The following is a 17,293-nucleotide window of genomic DNA, read 5'->3' on the forward strand; positions in this document are numbered from 1 at the left end:
GACCTCATCCTCAGTGGGAGAGAGCAAGTAAGGCAATGGCAGTGTGAGCTCCCTGCCTTCGTTTCCACCGGCTTTTTACAAACTCTCTTTGAGATTTTTGCTGTCAAATTCAATGACTACACAGTTGCTGTTACTAAATTGCTCAAACAAATTCATTTAAATAATGTCTTCCCTTTTATTCAAGAGGCTTTTTCCTTTATTAAACCAATCATTTAGAGAGGTTTTTATGTCTTAAAAAGTCCAGGGATAATGGGGATTTCTGCTGGGGCATGTTCTGAGAGTCTTATCATACAACGTTTAGTGGATGTCTAGTCCTAGATAGCTACTGTCCAGTTTGTATTTAATCTCTCCTGCTTCAGCACACCCATTTGCGGTGTAGCTATTTTCATACTAATATCCGCTATATCCGTTTGCAACAAAAGACAGTTTTAATAATAATCATGGGTGGAAACTCAATCTATTTTTGTCTTTAATTGATAATGTGCTCTGGTTTCTTTTGGAGGTGAAATACTAACAAGAAGCATAGGATCCAGACACTGTTGAGGTAACACTTGGTGTGTTTCTGGTTTAATAGCATCATGCAGCGTTTCTAGTTCCCAGAACTCTTTAATCAAAGCTTTGTTTCACAGAGATCCATCCTCGTCCTCCAGTAATATTCGCATCACTCTAGCTTTTAAAAAGACAAAATATGACAGCTGCTTAACTGTGCGTGTGTGCGTGTGTGCGTGTGTGTAGCTCTATCCAGGGTGTACCCCAACCTAGAACCTTTTATTAGGTTATTTATTACAGGCTCAGTAGTTGTGATTAATTGTAATTGAAATTTAGCAATTGAGAACGTAATTGTATTTGACTTCCTGAGGATAACAAAAATTGTATTTTAATTGTAATTTGAAAAAATGCTGGTCACTGTAATTGTAATTGAATTGTAATTGAACATGGATAATTGAAAACGTAATTGTAACTGAAAAATGCAATTGACCCCAACCCTGATGTGCAGTGTATAGCTATTTTCATACTTTAATCGATTCACGATATATTGCGATATTTAACTGCTCGATTATTGTATCGATTCAAAAAATGTCCGGATAGTTTTGTTTTTTTTTCATAATGTTTTTTATGAAGAAAAAACATTTAATTGTGCTAACATATGCATAGCACATAAAGGACAGTCACTAGGTGTCAGTGAACCACATCAGACCTTGTTAAACTAAGAGTGTAAGAATTTAAGTGAATCAGAATCTGGTGTAGAACCAAAAGTTTAACTTTTTTTGAAAAATGTAATTTGACAATGTTAACGGCGACACAGTGACGTCATAAACCGGTGACCCGGAACCGGAAGTAGAGCGCTCAATAACTTGCTCAATACCGAAATGGAGCCCTCATCTTCAAATTAAAATAAACGTTTTGAATGTTTTGCATCACCAAATTACTCCAAAATAACAGATGAACACACTTGTGATATTTGGAAGCCGTTGACAAAGTTTCAGGTCGAACAGACACCGCGCCGGGGAGATTTTCACTCCACAAACATGCACACGCACACACAGAACTCTCTTGCTTTTATAGGTAGATACCACTTGTTTTTGATATTGTTACTTGAATTATAGTGAGTTACCATTTACGTGTTCTAGAAAGTTTTATAAAAATGGACTAAACTTGCAAAGGTGAAATTTGTAATTATTGATATCGCCATAAGTTGCCATACATTGATATATTGTTATATATCGTATCGTGACATGCCAAATAGTATTGTCAGATTCATGGCAATGCACACCCCTAGTGTATGTTTAGTGTTTGCGACCCTACAAAATGCCTGCTAGATAACTTCCACAAACATTTGTTCGGTTTAAAACACCTCAAACTATCAATGCACTAGAGATGTTCACTCGATTTTCAGTTGCTTGGTCCCATGTTTCCTTGTCTGACGGCGTGTTTACGCTGGAGAATGTCTGATGGAAACCAGCAGTACTTACTGCATGTAGGGTACCAAAATAGCACCCTCAATGTTGTTTCCTTCTTTTTCAAACGAGTGCCTTTTCTGTTGTTTAGAGACGTATCCTTGTCTGAGTTTACCTCGCCTCAGGTGATATGTGGTATCTTTTAGGTGCTCAGCCGAGGAATAAAAAGCACTTTTGATTGATGGCGTTCATTTCACGTTCAGCAACTGAGCTCTGAGAAAGACACCATGAAGGTATCCATTAGAACCAATTAGAGAACAAGAGGGGTACAATTGTAAATACATCATGAGCTGTGTGCTGCAGTGCTCTTCTCATCGTGACCTTTACTACGTGGAGTCGTGTCACTTCGGTAACTCAGGCAGCTTGGTGAAGGGTGAAGCTCTAACACTAGCAGTTCATGAATACACTCTGTTTATCTCCGGCTTCCCAGTCTCTCCATTTATCTCCACTGACCTTCTCAAACTCTGCCGCTGTTCTTCTTCATCTTCACTGAGCTTTGGACTGGCACCTGTCAGAGCACGTTTGTCTGCTTTTGTCGCCACAGTAAACAATGGCAGTAAATCACGAGCAAAAACAATTCCTACTGTCATGTTATAAAGAGTTTTCATTCAAACGAGAAAATAAAAAAAAATATCAACAATATTTATCATTATATATATATATATATATATATATATATATATATATATATATATATATATATATATATATATATATATATATATATTCTGTAACTCCAATGTTGTGATTGTGTGTTTTTTTTAGTGCGTAACGAAAAATGTTTCTCCTTAAAGTAGTGTTTGGTTTCCTCCTCAGGTGATCTCTGTGCAGATGTGCGACGTGGTGAACGAGATCGAGCTGGAGAGAGAACGATGTGAAAACAGCACTTCTGGGAACATAACCTCAGGTCATTCTTGAAATTTTATTGCCATCTCTCTGCCTATTTAGGCTGTGCTGGGAGCTATTCAGAGGAAATGGGTGAGAGCACGAGTAAATAAAGAGCGAGATAAGCTCTTATGGTGTGGGGCTTTATAGATGAAGTGATATAATGAAACAGAAGTGCTGACCTAATAGTTTCCAGAGGTTGAATTTAGAATACAGTAAGTTTGAAGTATGAGGTCTTTGTCAGTCACCACCAGAGTTGGAGTCAATTACATTTTTCCTGTATGTTTTTGGCCATATGTGCCTGTTTTTGTTTCCCTCTTGTGGCTCTTTGTTTTTCTTTTAGGCTTGGTCCTGGTGGGGCGTGGACTCCGAGCAGGCACACCTGGTTCCAATTACTCATCACTGCAATACATAAGCCTCAGACTCACCTCCACTCATCGTTGGATTGTTCCGTCTATGCTGCGGTACTTCTGCTCTAGAGCTATCCTGAAGTCTATGCGTTTTGCCAAGTTTTATTTTTGATTCTGGACTTTTATTCCTCTCGTACCCGAGCCTGCTCTGGAGCCACTACCAGGATCAAGCCAAGCCAAGAGGACACTTTTTGTTAAATAAATTCACATCGACCCACACTTTGGGTGTTGTGTTTGTTTATGGGTCCAACTTAACAACCCTAACATTTCCCTTACAATTTGGTTTTCAATTACAACTCAATTACGTTTACAGTGACCAGAAAATTTTCCAATTACAATTAAATTACATTTTTTTATTCTCATGAAGTCAGTTACAATTACGTTCTCAATTACTAAAGTTCAGTTACAATTAATCACAATTACTGAGCTTGAAATAAATAACTTTTTGTTATTATGATAATGGGTCTTAAATCAGCTGTAAAATACACTAAAAACTAATATCTATCATCTAATTTATTTCCTATCCATTGGTTTCCTTGTTAGACTTCCTAATTAATGAAAATATAGGTTTTAAAATTTTTGGTGTGGGCGTCTGAGCCTTCTTTTTTGTCAGTATACCCCTCAATTTCAATTTTTTTCAGTGGTAACGTGAAAAAGCTTGATATGAACTATATTTTAATGATTATTCAATATATGTATGTAGAACATGGTTCCCCATTGCGTTAAATTATAACTAACTTTTTTTTTGGCAATTACAATTACAAAATCAATTATCTAAACTCAATTACAATTTCATTACGATTATGTCAGCAACAGATTTTTAAAATTGCAATTACAGTTATAATTACGACATAAATGTAATTAATTATCAATAATGTGATCTCAACCCTGGTTACCACATATTTATGAAGCAATCAAATTATTAAAAGTGTAATTAAAATTACAGTGTGTAAAAGTGTAATTTTGACATAGTTTTAGTCATAGTCTTTTGACTAACTTAGTTTTAGTCCAAATTTAATCATCAGGACATTTTTTGTCATTTTTTCAGTCAACTAAATGAGGTTAAAATGTTAGTGGACTACATCTTTTACAGATATAGTCAACTTCCTATTGGATCACTTACCGGCTTGTCCCGCCTTCCACGCAACAAAGGTTGTTTTTATCGGATACTTTCCAAAAAAGAAACTTAGTTCTGGTTGGTTTTCGTCCCATGTCTATATATATATATGTTTTAATTATTAGTTTATTTATTCGCATGTATTTGAAAAAATAAAAAGTCATAGACTTGTCATTGTCACTTAAAAAATGAAGTCGTCAAAAACTTGTAAATTTACACTAACAAGTCCATAACTAGAGAAGAAGAAAAGTCTGCTCTTACTTTTTCTACTTTTCTCTTTAAACCTATTCTGAACTCAAAAAGTAAATTACAAAGTTTGAATCAATTCATATTCAACTCTGACTTGATCAAAAGCGCATAAGTAACCACCGCTATTGCTTTGGTCGATAGACATCTAATAGAATAAATCCAGCATTATGCAGCAGTCATGCATATGATGACCTTTGTGTAGCATCTAAATAGAAAACAAGAGCGAACCATTTTGCATAATACACTTTCATAAAAGACAAACAATTCATGATTCAACTTCAACTGAGATTGATCACACAGAGGTAATCTGTAACGCTCCCGTGTTTGACTTTTACATAAAAAGGTCACTTTTGGCAATTGTAAGAGTGCCTTAGCTGTATTTATGGCGTAAAAAAGAGACAGAGAAATCACAGACAAGCTGTTTAACATCTCCACCTGCTATAATAATGTAGACCTACTAAAACTGTCCTTATCTCTGGAATGACTCTCATCTCTCTACCTCACTATCTGCTTCTGTAACAGGAAGGTATAGTAGAAGACACCACATTCTAAGTAAATGAATTTACAGCCTTTGCATTTGTGAGACACTCTGCTTGATGTGAATGACTTATTCTGCATTGCACGAGTTCCTGTGAAACAACACAGGATCTAAATGAGTTTCTCAGTTTTTTTTCTGATATTAAATCCATTATTCCTCCAGAGACACACAAACATATCTATGGCCAATTGAGTTTGCTCAGTATTAGTGTGTGTGTGTGCGTAAACCCACATACTCAATAAAACTAGAGAGATCACAGCATGTTGGGCTTACACCTACACTCAAACAATCCGTTGCACCACAGAGTTGTGTAAGACCTACCGAGGTTGGACAAAAAACAAAAAGTGGGTAGAACAGGGATGGGCAACTTTTATCACTGCAGGGGCCACAAAAATGTGATCATATCAGCATTTAGAGAAATGAAAAATATGAGCATTAATAGAGGAACAAAACAAAGGGTTTATGGGTGTTTGTGGTAATTTTGTGTGTAATAATTTGTGTTTTTTGTTGTCGTGTGTGTCTTTGGAGTTATATTGTGTATTTTTGCTTTTAATTAGTATTTTTTTGTGTTATTTTACTGTCTTTTACTGTTTTACTGTGTGTTTTTGTTGTCATTTTGTGTGTTATTGTAGTCACTTTGTGTGTTTTTGTTGTCATTTTTTGTGTTTTTATTTCATTTTTGTGCATATTTGTATGTGTCTTCTGAGTTTTGTGAGCCATTTTGTGTATTTTCTTTTTGTTGTTGTAATTTAGTGTAAATTTTTTGTGGTCGATGTGTGTTCTTGAAGAAAATGTGTGTATTTTTGTTGTCCCTTTGTACATCTTCTGTCATTTTGTTTTTTGAAGTCATTTTGTGTGCTTTTGCTGTCATTTTCTACATTTTCTCTTCTCATTTTCTATGTTTTTGTTATAGTTTTTGTGTGTTTTTTTTATTTATGTCATTTTATGCATTTGCTTTGGTGGCCACACATATTTAGACTGAGGGCCTCGTGGGGGCCCCCAGGTGTCAGTTGCACATGCCTGGATCAGATTATTATTTGATACTTTTCAAAAAATTGTGGTTTCCAGCGTTTGCGCATCACACTTATCTCTAAAATCCCAAACTTTTACGTGAATTGAAACTGGCAGAGTGAGGTAAGGGTGAGTTTATTACAATGCAGGTCTAACTATCTGGTAACAAAGCCTTATTTTGAAATATTGTTCACGTTGTTAAAGGTCACCAGTCCCTAAAGGAAAACAGACACAGGGTTGTACACAGCATTGACTGTATACTATAAAATACTTCCACTCACTATGTGAGCGATGCTTTGTTTACTGTTGACGTTCCCTGGCAGGTTGCCGAGGCATGTGGGATATCATCGCCTGTTGGCCCTCAGCCGAAGAGGGAGAAGTGGTGACCATAACGTGTCCTACGTACTTCAGTTACTTCAGTGACCAACACAAAGGTAACTTCCGCTCTCTTCTGTAAACACACAATAGAATCAGCAGGAAATGGGTTCAATGGAAGAATGCTTCACAACCAAAATAGATTTTTTTTTACTTTATGATGCTGTTCTCCAGGAATCTGGAAAAACATGGCCACATACTGTAACTTCATTCATTTATACTTTGAAAACAATGAGCTAAAGTATATTTATTTTTAGCAGGAGAAAAGCCTCTTCTAGAGCAGTGTTTCTCAAATGGGGTTACGTGTACCCCTAGGGCAGGGGTCTGCAACCCGCAGCTCTGGAGCCTCATGTGGCTCTTTGACTCTTTTGCAATGGCTCCCCATAGCTTCATAAAATGTTGAAATAAAGAATTGTTATTCTCTTACAGAGGGTATTAATGATTAATGACATTGACACCAATTAAATTCATGATATAACAATTTGAGTTAAAGTTTTTTTTTTTTTTGTCAAAGTAAATTTTAGTAAATTATTTTTTACTATTTTGAGTGAGCCTTAGGTTCATTTCCCTGGATGTTGTACTATTTTTCTCTGTCACATTACCTTTGTCTTCAGTTCAAAGTGTTCAGATGTTCACCAGTAAATGTAAACTATTCCAATAAAACTTGAATCCACAACTCATCAGCAACAAGACTGAAAATAACGCAATATGCCACATGCAACTAATAGATCCACCACACACCCAAGTTTTAAGTAAGACGTCACTACGGTCTGTTCGAAATGTAAAAAAAATGATTATTGATTGATTAATGGTGAGATTTTTTTTACTGTTAACACTTTGGGGTGTGTCCGAAAGGACAAAATTTGTCAATTGTGAAAAACATCCGAGTCCTTTTTTATGCATGAGCAAAGACGACTTTTGACTTTCATTTCTTTTCTTTGAAACAGCCAGACTTCTCAGACTCTGAATAATAGAAATGTCTATTTCTTGTGTTCAAAGTGGCTGTTAACCTTTGACCAATAGGAATTATCATGCTAGTGTTGTTCTGGTGTTCTTGGCCCAGGTTTTCAGTTCGACTGCATACCTTTAACACGTCTGAATAGGCCATTAGCTTCAATTTAAGCTTTTAGTATTTCATCATTTTGAGATGTGAGAATATTATGTTAGTGGTTCCACACAAAGTGCAATTATTCATGTTTCTTTTCAATGCCACGCTAAGGAAAACAAAGAAAGCTGCCAAAAATGACTTCCTGGGCTTTGACAAAATGCAAAGCTCATTTAGACACAGAACCTATAGTCAGGAAGTTTGTACTTATAAAACTGTGAATATTCAATTACAGGTCATTTTAAATGGAGTTAACTGCCGTGGAAACAGGAAACCTGCTCTTATTTCTTCGTCTAGAATCCTGATCCGTGTTTCCGACTGTTCCAGACATGCTCAATTGATCTGCTCTGTGTTCCCAAAGGATCAGATCAATCTGAGGTTTAGGTTGGCAGAGGTTGTGACTGGAGGGGATAATATACCAAGAAAAATCTGTATAATTATACACTAACTTACAGTATATACCAGCTTACCATTGTGTGCATTTTTACCCAACCATAGTAAACATACTGACAAAACAGGGAGTGGGTTTAAACCGCTAAACCCAAAGAACACTATAATAGGAAAATAGTTAAGCAAAAAAAAAAAAACACAGAAAATCAGGTAACCGGGACTCAAACTCACAACCCTGAGCATGAAAATCCTAAATATTACATAGGACAGTGGCATCCAAACACAGTCCCGTACCACTTCAGACATTTAACCTAAAACCATGTACCCCCTACTCCTCCACACATAAAAAAAACATATTAATGTAATGTCATATGCAGTTTAGCCCTACAAGGGAATTTTTCTCAGAATTTTACCTATCCTGTTGAGGAATAATTTATAATAACAACAATAAGAAAACATCTTATTCAGAATTATCACTTGTTTGATTTATCTAATAATTTAACCTACTGGCATTTTTAGTAATAAACCTATTTCTTCTTTGTTTTAGAAAAATAAGTCGACCAAACATTTATGTAAATTTGTTGTTATGTTGCTGCTGTTTTTTTAATCCTGTTTTTATCCTGAAATACGAGCCAATGCAAGGACATTTCATTCTTATCTGTACTGTAAAGTTTAAAAGAAGTTTGAATAAAGAAAGTCTAAGTCTTAATTGAACGTATCGCAGCAATACAGCGTATTGATCACCCTGAAACTGTGAAATACAACTCACTACAACTTAAATAAGATGGATGAGCCAATGTTTGGCTGAATTTGAGTGAGTCTGAGTCTTTAATCGTTCTCCACGTTTCTATTTTTCTGTCCACATTCACACACGTAGGGGTCTACATGGTGGCAAAGTACATCAAGGTCTTGATAAAACATTTGTCTAGTGCAAACAAATGCAGATTTTGCCATATTTGCAATTTTTTTGACAAGATTCTTTCACTCTGATGTTTCCATGCAGGAAAATACCAACAAAATTTGAAATAAGATCAAATTGTTGGTTAGCTTTTACTGAGGCCAAAAGGTTTGATAATTCCAGGGGATCTATTGGGGGATTTACCATACTGTTACTGATTGGCACAAAGTGCACAGCCATGTCCAGCTCATCATGTCAATCAGGGTGATCTGCTGCACCTGTAGAGTTGAGCACGGCTGTGAGTTGTTGACAATCAGCTGGACTGGCGTACATAAGGAGGATTTTCACTCTTGATTCAGTTGCTGTGAGAAAATGGACTCAGAAGGTTCAGCATCATGTGCTGGCCTTCTTTAAAGCTTGAGTTTGACTGTGAATAATTCATCCAAACACTTCTTTGATTGTTCATGGTGAACACTGGCCTTTTAGTTTTGAAGTTACCACCTAATTGTAATTCACGTCCTAATTTTATCCATCATTTTGATATATTCATTAGGTGATAGAGCAGAGCAACCTCCCTGTCACCTATTAGAGAGCAGAGGCTCTTTATTATTTTGGTGTGTAGTTTATTTTTAGCTTCACCCATCATCCCTTTTAATTATTTTTGTACTGTGCTGATCTTCAGTAGGAAAATGATTATGGACAGAGTCAAAATTATCACTACTATTCTGGCTCACATCTACAGAAATGATGTTTTCTTCCAAAGAAAAAACCAGATTGGCCAATCACACTCAGACAGAAACTGGTCTATACTGGGAAGAAAAAAGCAATATGCTGGTTTATTTCTAGAAGGTAATGAGCTACACTATCATCTGTATTTTTATACCTAAACTTGTATCTTGTCTTTTAGCAGACCTGTTATTTCACTATACTCTAATACCCCAAAGACGTTTCTAACCACAGTGTTTTGAGCAGTCCAATTTCAAGGTGCGACCACATGTTTAACCTTGTGAATTGGTTCACTCTGAAAGAGACCTTCATCTTTAACTGCTTACCATCTAAACACCTTCTCTAATGGCTTTCTGTGCTCATGAGTGCAGTGGGAGATATGTATCTACTTTATTTAGAGCTCTCGGTCTTGGCTCTGAACCCGATTTCAAAGTTGGCTCGTTAAATTCAACGTCTTTCTCAGACAAACTGTGGTGAACCTGATTAAACTTTGTATCCCCCCATTGCTCTTCTGTAATGTCTTTTTTTTCCTCTTGTTTCTGAAACTCATTTTAAAATTGGCCCTGATAGATATTCCTTCTACCTTATCTAGTCCTCTGGGATTCTTACCTGCTTTTCTTGTACTCGTGCTCTCTCCGCAGCATCTTAATGCTGCTCTCCTGACTGTGGGACGCGCTAATATCTGAATGACTTCAACCCTGAGTGTTAAATGTTAAAGATCTTATGTCTTATAATCCTCTAATAACAATTATTTAAGAATATGTCAGTGCTATTCAATCTTTCAATATTTGGTACGACTTTATTTGAAGTTTTATACATAAGGCCGACATTACGCTGTCATTATTCTGACATGACACCTGTCATTTGCATGAATAAGGTGTTATGAATACTGTCATTAAGTGTTGTTTGTTACCCTAACCTAACCCAAAAAATGCCAACATAGCTCCAAAAGTGTCGGAATTTAGCGAACGACACCTAATGACAACCTTCAAGACACCTTATTAATCCTATTGACGTGTGTCATATCATAATAATAGCATTAATGTCAGCCTTATGTATAAAACTTCAAGTAAAGCTATATTATTTTTTACTCAAACTATTATTTAATCAAAAATGCATGCATTTAAATGCTCATTATTTCCAAACTTATGTCTCTCCCCGAACGTGTGCCTTTTATTCACATCAAAATATGAAAATGAATTCACCGTCTAACCCTAACCCGATCCACTTATTTTTGGGTCCAAATGTATGTTACTGCTGCTATTAGTGCAAATATTTGATCAATTATCGATTTATAGATTAGCGTCATTGCGATTAGTTTTAGTAACCAGAATTATTACCGTAAATACCTTTTCAGGTCCAAATGTGGTAGCGTGTTGCAGATTGTAATTATATTGAAATGTGGTCATTTGTAAACATAAACCTGTATTTTTGCTATATTGTAATCCAACTGTTAAGATTTGTAGATGTAGCTTAAGAAAAAATCCTCAACCCAAATTTCACAGACAGTTCAACTGAAAGACTATTTTAAGTATGCTTGGGCGGTATCCAATTTTGGACACCGCCAAACCTCTTCCCTGTTTTATCGTGATGTATGGTATTACCGTGACTAATTAAAAGCTACGACATGAGGCTCAGACTTGTGCTTTCACCGTTCTGAATACCAAACACAGATCCAATTTTTTGTTTGTCCGCTCACATTACCATTTCAAATGTGACCTGTATCAGACTCCAGTGTGAATGGTTTGCGGCTCCAATGTGACCCGCATGTGCATTGACGCGTTTGTCTCAAAGTTTTTGTGCGGTGGAGCCGGAAAATATGTGAAGAGGTGCAGAGGAGGACGAGGAGAAAGAAAAAGTGAGACTAATATTTAGTTTTGGCTTTTTGTGGTGCCGATTTGGTCTTTAACCCTAACACTCATAAACCTTATTTCAAGCTTTGACCAGAACCCGACAAAGCAAAACTGAAACCATTAGGTCTGATTCATATCACAGGCCGACCTGAAACCGACAATTAAAACCTATTTTTTTCCTCATACAAATGACATATTTACGTTTGTGCCTTACTGCATCCTTTGCCTGTTTTAAGTATGTGCATTATGTTTCTAGTAGTTTTTAAGGTCTCATGATGGCCTTAACGCAATTTTTATGGTTTTGAAATGTTTTTACTTCATGCCTTAATATAGCCTTACCTTTGACGGCGGGTGAATTTTTCATTTTTGCCTTTTTTCGTGCCTTATTGCTCTCTCAGCCCGTTTTAAGTATGTGCATTCTATTTCTAGTAGTTTTTAGGGTCTAATGATGGTCTTAACTCAATTTTTTTTCGGGTTGAAATTTTTTTGACTTTATGCCTTACTATAGCCTTACCTCCGATGTTTGGTGAATTTTTTATTTTTACCGTTTTTCGTAGCTTACATAATTTTTTTCCCATTTTAAGTATGTGCATTAAATTTCAAGTAGTTTTTAGGGTGTAATGATGGTCTTAATTCAATTTTTTTTTTTTTTTAATTTTTGACTTTATGCCTTACTATAGCCTTACCTCCGACGTTGGGTGAATTTTCGATTTTTGCCATTTTTCGTGCCTTACTAGTGGTAAGCCTGCTTTTATTAATAAATTGTTAATGTCAACATCAGATCAGCGCATGGGGAAACAATCACATGTCAAACACAGGTGAGCAGTGCGCGCCGCTGTGCCAGAGACAGCAGTGTATCTATTTACACAATCCATGTATCAAATATAGAGATAATCCGTTTTTATTGTGCAGAAAAAGAATCGATTCAATAGTGGATGCTTGTGATTCAAGCCTGTGTTAAATTGTTCCCTCTCTGCTCCGATCAGTGCAGTCACTGACAGCTGAAGTGCAGAACTTTTTTTTTTTTTTTGAAGCCAGCACTTACTCACACACACAGAATCATCTTTAGGCATTAAATTAATGAGATCTGATATTTAATCCTTATCACCTACAGTATATAAGTGCATTGCATTGTTTTTTAAACGGTATTGAATCTGATAGCGTTGCTATTTTATGACACCGTGATATACGGTATTACCGTATGACCACCCAAGCCAAATTTTAAGGAACCATTACTAGTAGGAATGAGAGGCGACTTAGAAGCTGCATATGCAATAAAAAACACTTTAAACGCACACTTTTGGAGGTTGACATGTTTGAAAAAACTGTGACGTGGTGATGACTTCAGGAAGCTCTCTAATTATGCTACTTCATCTGATTTTTTTTTAGATTAAAGGCATCCGATGGTTTTGCTTGTAATAAAGACTAACGTCCTTGTCCTCCTTGTTCATCTGGTAGCATGTGTACATCTGTAATAAGGTGGCTATTAGTGGCGTCTAAATGCTGTTCCACTGGGCATTTGCAAAGTCAGATTTCTAATTTCCTGGAAAGTACAATGTCTAAATCAATCTACTTTAATGTTTCTGTTCTTCTTAGGAATAACGTCATAATGGCCCAGGAACTGGATGAAATATAACTAACTAAGAACTAAAACATATTTTCCATAGACTCTGATACATAAACGCTGATTGGCTGAAATCCTCGTTACCCATATAAAGGGATATTTCATGTTTTCGAAGGACACAATTAAAAATAAATGACCCAAAGGCATTTCCTACAAATTAGGAACAAAGATTTATATTTGGCTTCAGAAGTACCATCTAAAGTGCATTCATGTGATAAATTGCGTATTAATTTAACCAAGACAGATAAAGATCATCCATTTTCCTGACTTGTGCTGTCAACCTCACGCCTCACATACACACGCAACATTATCTGAGCTGGTTGCTTTTTGCTCATTGGAGTCGTGACTATCTTGTGATTTAAGATTCCAACTGTACTTTTGGTGATACAGTTTTGTTGTATCTGCGCTTAAAGCGACATGACTGATCCTCTTTTTGTGTGGAGTGTTGCCTGTTTTTTTCTTTTACCGCCGTGGCTTTTTGTCTCCATCAGTTTAAATACCTGTAAGTGGTGTTCACTGGCGACCCATAAGTGTGACAGTGAGCATGACTCATTGTCTGTGTGTGTGTGTGTGTTCGCTGTGTGACGGGCTGATTTGTCCACCGTCCTACTGTATACTGTTAAACAGAGGAGACTCCTGTTTCCCGTGACCTCTTTCAGCGTGGCTAATGGATGGATGTATACAGAACAAGATGAGTTCACTTTAAACTGTCTCCACATTGTTTTGATTTCCTTCCAAAGTGACCTTTGTCTCAAAGTTTTTACAGCAGCACAATATCATCTGTTTTTTTAAACGATGGTCAAAAAGTTGCTGAAAATGTGATTGTTTTTTCTGTTACATTTTGTGATGAATGCAAAACAAATCTGTCGTCAACTCTTGCAAAGTTTTTCCTAATTTTCTCGTACATGCTGAACGTTTTCTCTCCTGAGTGAGTGCTGATAATTAACTTTAATGTCACAGTAAGCTCAGGTCCACAGTTTATAGCTTGTCGAGGGAACAGATAATTTGATACAGTTCTTTATCAGATACAGTATATTCCACTAGGCCATAGGACAAAAACGCAGCTCTTTGTACCATAAAAGTGTAGATTTCTCACTGCCTCCAAATAATTCCCAATTGCAACAAAACTGCACTAAAATACCATGGGACTTGCAGTACTACATTATTTGCAAAAATATTGAATTACAATTCTTTTTCTAAAACCAAGAATATTCGATCAAATTATCCCACAACATTTTGACAATTTGCATTGCAAATTTTAAGAACATTGATTGCAATTGGAACGAATTTGGACCGATTACTTATTCAGGATATTGTAACATTACTTATGAAAGTGAAAACTGGGGAACCACATTTTTGAATTTTTACTTTTTTACCTCCACAAAAACATGGACGCTGGGTTGACGGCCCTGTATAGGGTTGTCTCAGTGTCCACCCTACTTTTGTTCAGTTTGGCCAGGATCTCCAGTCTCTTTTAGTTTGTTGTGTTGCTACTTTTAAGATTTTGTTAATAAATACTTTTGATAAACCTTGCTTTCTGTGTGGTTTCCTGTTTATGTTGCGGACCCTCAAGCTTTGATATGACATCCTAGAGGGGGGTCGTAACAAAATAATCCAACGGCGGTGAAGGTTAGTGACGTCTGCCGTGGTAAAACTACAAATTTCTGAAAATGGACTCCTAAAAGCACATTTATAACACTTTCCCCTGTGCCTCTAACCGCCGATATGTTCCCAAATATCACAAGGTTTGACTGTAAATCAAAGGAAAAGAGGCTACGAGTAACAAAATTAAAACTAAAAGAACTTTACATTGAGATTGGTTGCTCACACTCACCTTCTTCCACTCAAAAATATGAATTATGTTGAATAAAATATAATGTGGCTAAAAATGTCTGATCTCTTTTTCCTGAACCACAGAGTGTCTGTTTTATGTCAGTTATAATCTGATATGTCTTACATATAATAAGATATGGGTTTTAGATTATTTAAAGTTGTTCAAGGCATATTATTGCCTTGGCGACTTGCATGATCTTCGTCCCTTGTCAGTTATCATGAGTTTCCGTAAGCGTTCAGGTATGCGTGTCCCTTTAAATGTTGTCGCCGCGAGGAATTGTGGGTCGGCATTATCTTGTCTCTTTTGGTAAAGGATGCATCAGTATTTCCTAGGCTAAAGTTGGTTATAAAGGAAGCATTGAGCGTCCTTTCCTTAGCTTAAAGAAAATTTGAACGCCCTTTGCAGCCCCGACCTTTTGTTCTTTAAATGCAAGTCAAAGCTTTGAGACACACTGCCCCCTGTGGTTACTGAAGGTGCGATTCATTTTGTCTTGTATTTGTTAACTCTTAGAAAAAGGATCGCAGATTAACAGAGAAATTAGTTTTTACATTTTTATTTTTAGCATAAAATGGTCTTAATAAGCATAACATACAAACAGATGTAATTATTGCTGCTTTCTTTAATTGCGCATTTTACAGTATATGCTGGGGATTTGAAAAATAACAATTTCTCATTCCAAACATGGCCTTTTCCCAGTCATACAAGTCTCGTATTTTCATATTTTCCTGTCACATGTTTTTATATTTAGTGACACTTGGAGAAAGAACGCCCCTCATCAGCCTTCATTGTCCAGAAACACATTATTTTCTGCTAAACCAAAACCCTGCCTTCAACATCAACAAGTCCTCACTAAATATTCCAGACTCCACAATCACACACCCATTTGGTGTGTGATTGTGTTTTGATCGCCCAAACTGTGTTGTCATCGCAGCCGAGCAGAATTTATGCAAATAGTATGTTGTGCCAAATAAGCTTTGAATTCATTCAGCCCATAATAATGTCAAAAATATTGATAGAAAATTTACACCATCTCACAGGCGGTCTTATTATACATGGTGTGTGTAGTAGATCAAAATCTGATGAAAAAAAAAAGTTTTATTTAAAGTAGGTTTTATTCATTCATAGATGCATTCAACAATTGATACAATAAAACAAAAATAAAATAGAAATCATGGATGTAAAATAGAATCTGCTATATTAATCCCCTTTAGACAATCTAATGCTTTACATTTGATTTATAAAAATAAATATAGACATTATTATTTATTTAAAAAAAATATAATTTATGATGTGAAAATATTTCGTTTGAAAAACATCATTGTCTAGCAGCATTTATTTGGAAGTCTGACAGTGAACAACTTAAGTAAAGAGTTACAATCACACGACTCGTGCAGTGCTGACCCATTGTTTCTTCACACTCTAGTGTTCCCATTCAGCTTTTTGTTTTTGTGGGCAATCACAATGACACTTAAAGCGAGAGTAGAAAGGACCAAAGTAGCCAACACTGTCATAGTGAAACCATGAACACAGAGCGCTCTTAGGCATGATTGAGCCAATTGTTCTGTGGTGATCGACCTTTGATACCAAATAATCGTAGAAAATGATTCTACTACTTGTGGCAGAATCATGAAGTCTGACAGAGCTTCACAATAAAGGTACTTAATACCATAGCAATCATAGTCACAGTTTCATAGTTCTTTATTAAAGTGTGGTGATGTCACAAGCATAACGATAATGGACTAGCATATTCAGGAAAGCTCTCAGGACACATTATTAAGATCTGCTGATCTATACCAATGCGTATGAACAAGACTGATGAGCAAGACATGCGTTGATGCATTTATTACCCGAAAGAGTTTCTGCACGGACAAGCAGAAAAAAAAGTAAACAGTGCAGAGAAAGTGAGCTCGAACGCAATTTTCTACCATATTTAACAGCAGGAATGACCCCAGTCGGGATTTCTTCTTAAGTAAGTTGTGAGATGTGATCCATTTGAAGCGACGCCTCGTCTCCGGTGACTATGACCCAGCTCAGTCTGATGTGCATTATTCTACAAATTACTTAATGCACCACTTACACAACCTGAGAGCAACGTGACAAACTCTTCATCCATCCTTCATGAGAATTCACAGATTTGGCCTGTAGCTGGGGTAATGGGACTGTAGACGAACTCCCACACACCTCCTGCTTTTACTGGTTCATTGTTGTGCGTTTTCGTGGATCACACTAAGCACGCACACAAAAAACTGCTCCTATAATGACTTTGATAAGTCTTAGATGAAGAAAATTCTGCCAAAATAGACTTTTTTTTTTTTTACAC

The 17,293-nt window shown here is 36.3% G+C and overlaps 1 protein-coding gene across 2 annotated transcripts in view; it reads left to right on the plus strand.

Annotated features, from left to right (window-relative positions):
* The window catches only part of vipr1b (vasoactive intestinal peptide receptor 1b), a 62,612-nt gene that overhangs the window by 11,473 nt on the left and 33,846 nt on the right, over nt 1–17,293 (plus strand). For both annotated transcript variants that reach the window (XM_028434713.1, XM_028434714.1), the window contains exons 2-3: nt 2,775–2,865; nt 6,492–6,602. In XM_028434713.1, the coding sequence (XP_028290514.1) occupies nt 2,775–2,865; nt 6,492–6,602 (202 nt within the window). The remainder of the gene's footprint in view (nt 1–2,774; nt 2,866–6,491; nt 6,603–17,293) is intronic.

Source organism: Gouania willdenowi, chromosome 20 (genome assembly GCF_900634775.1).
Source record: "Gouania willdenowi chromosome 20, fGouWil2.1, whole genome shotgun sequence".
Classification (NCBI taxonomy): domain Eukaryota; kingdom Metazoa; phylum Chordata; class Actinopteri; order Blenniiformes; family Gobiesocidae; genus Gouania; species Gouania willdenowi.